This window comes from Oculina patagonica, chromosome 7, assembly GCF_052425735.1.
Source record: "Oculina patagonica isolate OP01 chromosome 7, crgOcupat, whole genome shotgun sequence".
NCBI lineage: Eukaryota > Metazoa > Cnidaria > Anthozoa > Scleractinia > Oculinidae > Oculina > Oculina patagonica.
The window spans coordinates 31,360,261-31,368,518 of NC_135764.1; the positions used below are offsets into that span (position 1 = coordinate 31,360,261).

An 8,258-nucleotide genomic window follows, 5' to 3' on the forward strand; every position below is an offset into this window, starting at 1 on the left:
GCTCAGTGCTTCAATCTAGATCAATAACTTTAGGCGTCCGTCGATGAACGTAGATCGGCGGTTTCCGTATCGAAACTGTATCTAAATATTTCTCAGTGTGAAGTCATATGTAAAACAAATGCCGGACGCAACAATTGGAAATAAATTTTAGTTTATATTTATAAAAGTTTCAGACGGATACTAACGCAGTGATTGCATTAAAATCTTGATTGATTGACTAATATGGATATTTTCCGCGGTCAAATTCGATTTTAGCCATCAAAGTCTGTGAATTCGGTAGTTTCCAGATCTCTAGAAACTACTTACTTTCTTTATGGACAACACTCAACTCAGATCGAAGGATTTTCCTACTACATGAGATCAAGAGTTTTATTTGCGCTGTATTTACAATGAAATCATATGAGTTACTGTATTTAATTAATCCTCTAGTTCCTCTTCTATTGATAGATTTGTTACATCCCTGCTGTCCTTCCTTTGTTTTTTATCACTCGCAGTCTTGCCACACCTTTTCCATTTCATTCGACGATTTTGGAACCATATCTTGACTTGTGTTTCAGTCAACATGAGACTGGTAGCGAGCTCGTATCGCTGTGGCCGAGTCAAGTATTTCTGGGCCTGGAATTGGCGTTCAAGTGTAAGAAGCTGATGACTTGAGAACGCTGTGCGAGGTCTCCGCTGTTTTCCGTTCACAGTGAAGTTTCTTGTGTGTAAATAGTGATGAGAGTAATCTGTTGGAAGGAAAAGTAATGATTTTAAAAATATAATGAACTCATGTAAAGCTGTAACAGTCTTGCAGCCAGACATGTAGGAATTTTGGCATGAGAGGGGCCGAAAGGATCGCGGGAAGGCTTCAGAGAGGCCGTAAAGGATCAAGGGAAGGCTCACCTCGCTTGGCTACTTTGCCTTCCCCTAGCCCTTCCCTTAGTCCCAAGCGACTTCCAGGATTCCACTGAAGTTGCAAAAAGTTAATTTTGTTCTTACGTTGGTTTTTGTTAGACTTGTTAGAACTTAAAACGCACTTACCACGAAACCGCGATTTGCAAAGAAAAAAGAAATAAGTATTTACATCAGATTGTTCAAAGTGTGCTTTCGTCTCGTTTATTTTACAGGTTTGCGCAAAGAAAATTTCTTATTCGTTTTAGCTACTGACTTCCGAAACAGGTTTTTCGATTTCTTGGTTTGATTTTGTTGACCTGTATGTGCGCATTAATAGTTCCGTTCAGATGTTTTTGACGTTGTCTCCAACCACTATATTAGCAACCTTTAGATTGGACTACGAGGAAGAAATTGAGTACGAGTTTTCAAACCAAATTCCTGTGCCTCCTATAATCACTTATTACAATAAACGTAATCCTTAACGTTTACTCCACCTTGTTTGTTAGTCAGTAACAGGAAAGAGTTATAGTTCTGGGGAAACAATTGTCTCCAAACTCCAAAGTTTTACTCGTACTCGTAGTCAAATCTAAAAGTCGCTGTTATATCAGAAGTCTTCTGTCTGAGAAATAGATGCTTAGCAAAGAATTTTACGCTTGTAGCCAACAGCAAAAATTATCCACTCCGGCTTAAGCATTTTCAGCAGCTAACATCAGTATAATATCCCATAAGTCACTTCTCCAAAAGGAAACACGAGAAGTAAGACTGGGCGGCAGTTATTCAGTTGCATACTTCTTGTCCAGGCAAGACAAGTACCCTTCCAAGTTAGAGACATCTCAAAGATAGACACAGTCAGTCTTCTAAGGTGAACGCCACCGTCTAAGGCAATCAATTTTATAAGGATACCTCTCTAACAAATCTAAAGCAGACAAGTAAACTGACCTCGTCTGTCTCAAACTTGTTCGCTTTTAATAACGGAGAGTCCAAGCCTTTATGTCTGAGAATCCTTGTAAGTCTTACCTTTATGTACATGATTTTACATATCCGAAACCTGGAACTAATATTTATTAATTTCTATGCCGAGTTTTGGAAAAACAGAAACTGAAGTTCAACTTCACACTATTTGCACTTCCTGTCGCCATTAATTGCTCAGCTGCGTTTCGTATTCTACTCCAATTTTAAAAACGTTGTTGAAAGTTTCAGTTCGGCGTCGGAGTAGATCTGTTACATGTGATTTGATTTTGCCGTGCATGGAGTGTGCTTAATCATAAACGTTAAAACCATAAAAATATATATCTGAAGAAAAAGTAACGGCCTTTCTGAACTGAATAAAAGCACAATCGATATATTAATAAAAAATCTCATAAAATATTGAGCTGAACGGTGCAAAGCTTTCGAGTGTCATTCTTTGGTTGGGGTACTAAAGAATCTTCCAGAATTACTCTTCTTTGAAAGCAGGTAGCCATTTAATTTATGGATAGGAATTAATCTGAGTGCTTGTACAGTAAAACGTCTTACACTAAAGAACAACGAGTCTATTCGGCAACACTACAAATGAAGCGTCATTGAGATCACCAGGGTTTGCGAACTTATTAGATCCGTTGATTTTAATAACGATCAACGATGTTGTACATACGCATGTAATTAGTTTATCTGCGGCTTGACGTAAAGCGCGAAAGCATTTGCGTCAAGCAGATTTTGTTGTCCGGTATTCTGATTGGCACTGATTGAAGTTATTTTCGTATTCCTTCAAGCGTAAATTCAGATGCCTGGATGTTCATAACAGCGGATCCCTTAGCTTTAAGTCAAAACACTTTACAATGAATTTGTTACGGTTTTTGAATTTCAGACAAGCCATGTCTAAATTGTTAAGGATTTTCTGATAACCCTTGTTGAAATGACACTCAGTAAAAAGACAGAGAAACAGTGTTACTTTTCCTTGACTGTGACTAGTTTAGGAATTGATCTCTTATCACTGCACTCGTTAAATATAGTTGAATACTTACAGCCGGGACGTGCAGCAGATTCGCGGGGGAAAAGTCAGTTCACAACTCCAAGTTAACCCTATGTATCTGCTCAGCAATTTTAAGTAATAGATAAATAACTCTAAAGACGACCCCTAAAGGCCAATACCGAGACAGCGTTTTGGGAATAACAATAACATTCTTACCTTGAAATCCATGCGGATTTCTAGAATAATACCACGGTGGTTGATATGTCTTCGTTTCGCGGGTGCGTCCGCAATTTGGCGAAGTGTTGCAGCAGTTATTAGCACAGTGGCCCCATACGATAGGTTCAATTCTTGGCAGCAAAATCGGCCTCCGAACAACCGTCATTTGCGGTTCTTCTTTCCGTTCAGGTTTTGTTGACTCTTTGGGGGCATCTTCGCCTAAGATGTCATCAATTCGAAAGGACCTATGTTGCATTTTTCAGGCTGAAGGTTTCTAGCAGAAGTTCATTCCATGGCGATTGAATTAGGTCGTCTGTCGTATTGACGGGTGATGTCTCCTTTATGAAGCGTTCTACACTCACTCAATGTTGTTCCAACTATCTTCTTATTCACACACTAATTCAATTACTATTCCTTCCTGTGATTGGCAGCGCAGGCGACAATTAGTTCCTAATCTTTTGTTAATGAAAGCTGATGAAGGTTGAATAAAGGCTAAAGTAGAACAATCACGCCCTAATTAGCATTAATTTCTATATAATTTGTTCAAAGGTCCTAATCGCCCACATTACGAGGTTGATTGTTACGCTGTAACGTATCAATGAAAATATCAATCACTTCTGGTTTTGCCACAGAAATTGAACAATAGAGTCTCGGATCCAATTTGTCTCTATTCGCGTCTGTCTCACATTAGCTTTGACACAGATCTAATGCAAACGCTCGATTTAATTTTAGCAAAGAAAGATAAGTTTTGTGGATTAAGGACCACTGTCTTGCTAACACCTTGTGTTGGCCTTAAGATTTACAGAACCAAAGTTTATAGCCCGATTCAAATATGCCGTGACATCTTTTCGCGTTTTCCTGTTTGTGGCAGGTATGTCAAGTTAAATTAACAAGTTGAGAAGGAACCGTTTGGGGGGTAAAACGAATCTAGTTAAGCGTTTAAACTTAGGAAATGTTACCATTATACAAACGCACAAAAGACTTTTCACCTTTTAATTTGCACAGCTCGTATGATAGTTCTTTCTCGAGATTCGAAACTACAAATAACTTTTGCCTTCATAAACTAGCTGTCCGCTGTCCGCCAATCCGGAATCGAGTGCGAGACTTTAACAGCAATCAAACTTCATCTACCGCGTTTGGTAATAAAGAGTATAGACTTATGTATACATTTCAAAGTACACAAAGTCAATGTCGAATGCCTTATTTAGAGGACTTACACAAAAGTTGTTTGCTTTACAACCCACACGGCTTAACTTTTTCGTGAACAATCACGCCAACAAAAAGATAAATTTAGTCTCGTTTGATTTTCATGCAAATTTAAAGGCGTGGGCTACGAAAGAATTACTTTCTTTGTAATCGCAGGTTTAGTATAACTACGAGGCAATAAACAGGAAATCGAGGTCTTTTTAATCTTCCGATGCTAATAAACCTGTCTTTTGTTAGTGACAGCTTTCTTTGCAGATGTTGTGTTCCTGATTTTTGTCTAATAGTCATGGAAATTCAATTTAGCTTTTGTTCCTCGTTCAGCGAGAGAATGACAATCTTTTTTCATCATTGTGCCTTAATTAACCTAATCGTTTTATTTTGAAAGGGTTTACCACGGAATAAAATGATTGTCAGCGGAGATAAAATCATTTCAGAGGTAATTTGTCGAGCTTTTTGACAAGTTTTAAGCTCACATTGTACGACATTGCATGTACAGTTTGTACACAAACAGCCACACACTCAGCGTTAGATTTGCCATTGTTTGGTTAATTTGAATCGCGTTTTGGTGAACAATCTTTAAGGTTGAATTTTGCAGAGAAATCGCGAACTCAAGATTTCTTTAAAAAGCTGTTAAGCTTAGTAATCATTACGGATGCACGCCCTCCGTGATTTGCTAAGCTATATAGATAATTATTCATACACAATAAACAAGCTTAAATGATCAGAGAACATTTTAATCAGAGTTAACAAGAGCATGGCGACAACTGGGCGGTTGATTCAAAGAAAGAAACTTTTGAAAACGTTTCTGTGAAAGAAACAATTATTTTCCTCTCCGTTGCTTTTCCTTTTTTCTTTTTTGTAGTTAAGTAATAGTTTTGGAATTTCATAATAAAAGATCTTGATCTAAGTAATAAACCCTAGCCCCTTTCTCGTGCAATAGTTTTAATACCCGCATCCGGAGATACAATATCTAACTTTACAATAAGGAAACTTATTTCTTTGCCTACACTCACAAATGTTGTTGGCGGCATTAATTTTTTTGGATGATAAACGCTGCTTTATAAAGCAATTTATTTTATCATTAGTAAACAAAGGGTTGCAAACGGAAACACCAAATCAAATTATTACAAAGTGCCATTTTCTTCAGCGCGTTTTTTAAAGGTTCTAATCTGTTAAAGATTTAACCGAAACTTTTCTTTCAGCGTTACATTCAAGTTTTACTTAACGACTTCAGTCGCTTGAGGTAATGAATAGTGAAAACTAAAGGCGTATAAAAGGATTTTCGGAGCTGATATATCATGATATACATATTTAGTTTGACTCGGAAAAGGAAATTGCGATGTAATGCTATTCACGAGATAAAAGCAAACCGCAAACCTTCTTAATTGTGACTAATAAATCTTATAAACGACATTCTAGCTTTTAAAATCACGACATTTAGATTCAAATTATCGTTTAAATGCGACAACAATAAAATTTTAGATGCGAGTTTTTAGTAATCGATCGCTTATCTGATTAACACTCACGCTTTGGATAAAGCGTTCATAAGTAATTTACTCTATCTTTATATTCTTTTAGTAATTTACATCATTTATCCCATCATACTGAGCATTTTTCACAAGCCTGTTGTGTTTTCTTGTTTCCTATCTCTTTTCCCCCGTAGCAGTGTTTGTTGAAATTTGCTACATAAGGCAAACTTTCAAAAGGCAAAGTTTTTAGTTAGTTTTGAGTAAGTTTGCTTTATAGTGGGACTGCACAGGTGAAAATGTCCAACGTTATAAGATTGAATACAACTTTAATGTGCCCGGAGGAGGCAATTTCTCTTAGAGTGTTCACGGAAACTCGATAGCTAGCGAGTCAGATTATCGAATTAAATACAACAATGGGAATTCCAAATCCCTAAGCGACTATGCATTATTTTGCTTTTTACATAAACATAAAGCAAAAAAAAGTTTTTTTGTAACAATTTTTCGTGGATTTTAGACAGTTTTCAAATTTCATAAAATATTTTCCCAAGATTCCCCGAAGGTAATGACGGGTTATCAAATATACTAAAAAGAACAAATTGTGTATCGCCATTCAGCTACGATTTTAAAAAAACTACATAGGCCTTTCGACCTTAACGGTCCTCTTCAGTGTAGAAACATTTGAAATGGCAACGACCAGTAACATGATATTACAGTACAGATAGGGTGTGTCGAGATATTTATAAACTTAACCTTATTAAGGCCATCAGGCTCACTAGTGCGCAACTTACTTATCCAAATGGACTCTAACTCATTTAACTTCTCAGGAGAAGAATGGCTTAATACTACAAACTTACTTAACTACAAACTTCCGAACATTTACCGGACAAAGTACGATAATACATATTTCAGATTGAAAGGAAAACTCAAGATGATAGCTTTCTAAGGTGAAAAACACCAAACAAGTGATAATAAACTGAAAAAAAAAACATGGATGGTTACCGACTGAAAAAGATTAAGATGGATTACGTAGAAACTTGAAAATAGTGGCCACTTTTTCAAAATGGGCTGTTCGTGACGTAATTCCTTTAATCTGTGCTGTACGCAGAGGACCCGCATGAAAACCAGCAAGAACTGATGTGGCTTCCTCTCTAAATATAGTTATTTATTTTATTTTTAATTTGTTATGTTGGACTAGCAACGCGTTCAGTGGAGATTAACAATAATCGTAATTGCTTCATTTCCAGCTCCCATATGGTTCCATATGGGGCTGGGGCTTAAAGCAACCTTCGGGTTCGCCTCTGAAGTAAACAGCAGGGTCTGTGATCTTATGTGACTTATGTGAGACCCTTACGCCTGGCAATGACATGCTGATGAGTCCTAACAAGGACGAAACAGCTGTCCATGGCTGCCACTCCACGGGTAATAGGCTGTGCGCATGCGTACAAGTCCCGGCCATACCGTGGACATGCGCAATCTCGTTCCAAATCCACGTTCCCCTTGACCAGCGGTCGTTTCCCGACCGCTGATCATGTGGAACGTGGACTCTGGGAACGAGATTGGGACATGTGTCGGCTTAACATGGAAACAGTGTGTATTTATCATTTGATCCTTTAAAAAGGAAATTTACCGAGTAGAGAGTGAGTGTAGATTCGAGTCGAGTAGAGTATAATATGTATATAGTATAGTACAGGAGAGGAGAGGAGAGTGAGTGTGTATGACACTACTTTTGAAAATAAAAATAAAATGAAACTCGTTAACTCATCAATATTATGTATTAGTGAATAGTCTCCTTTTAATTGAAATTATCATTGCAAAATGAAAATGAATAAAATGGTCCAGTGTCAGTGGATAAAAACCAATGGAAACCTGTTTGTATTTGCGTTTCAGCTTCATCTAATATTTCTTTTCGTGTATGCATGTGTCACAAATAAATAACTTGTCTTTCTTACATCTTCTCCAAGTTGAACACTTACTTAGAATCACTTCTTGTCGTACTTAAAGTTTTATTTCCTAAGGCAAGATACCTGAGAAATCTACATTTTATCTTTATATACTATTTTACCAATAGCGTGAGGTTTAAAGGGGCAGTGTCACCAAGATATAGTGTTACTTAAAATTCCAATGAAAATGTTTGTATTAATTTGGCATTCACTTATAGTGCCCTGGCTTTGCTGTACTTGTTATGAAAATTGTTAAAAAGTGGTGTGGCTACGGACTGATAGGAAAGAAATGGCCTAAAACTTGAAAAAATTAGAGCAGTTTTCAATTGAGTGTCGTAAAACCAAAACCAAAGTAATTACTCTGGCCAATCACAAAGGACACACACAATCCGGTGAACCAATCAAAACTCGAAGCAAATACATGTAGCTGGCACGAAGCGCGGGAAAACGTGCGTGAGCGATTCATGATTGGTTTTGGTTTTACTCCTGATTGGCTGAGAAAGTGGCGCGAGATTTTTAAGCCAATCACTAAGCGTAGTAATGCAAAACCAAAGCAAACGCAATTTACTTTCGACGCTCAAGTGAAAACCGCTCTAAGCT

General features: G+C 37.3%; 1 protein-coding gene across 1 annotated transcript; it reads right to left on the minus strand.

Moving 5' to 3' along the window:
* Positions 1-342: 342 nt before the first annotated feature.
* On the minus strand, positions 343-3,545 carry LOC144659608 (homeobox protein Hox-B4-like). Its single transcript, XM_078520076.1, has 2 exons — positions 3,044-3,545; positions 343-728 (listed from the first exon to the last, which is right to left on the minus strand). The coding sequence occupies exons 1-2, from the start codon at positions 3,297-3,299 to the stop codon at positions 418-420; spliced, it is 567 nt and encodes a 188-aa protein (XP_078376202.1). The 5' UTR covers positions 3,300-3,545; the 3' UTR covers positions 343-417.
* Between the last annotated feature and the right edge of the window lie 4,713 nt (positions 3,546-8,258).

What these genes read in the sequence shown, in the direction of transcription:
- LOC144659608 (XM_078520076.1), bottom strand. Translation starts at nt 3,299, where the DNA reads ATGCAACATAGGTCCTTTCGAATTGATGACATCTTAGGCGAAGATGCC. An exon ending in AAATCCGCATGGATTTCAAG is followed by an intron (nt 729 to 3,043) that starts GTAAGAATGTTA and finishes TCCTTCCAACAG; the next exon opens with ATTACTCTCATCACTATTTA.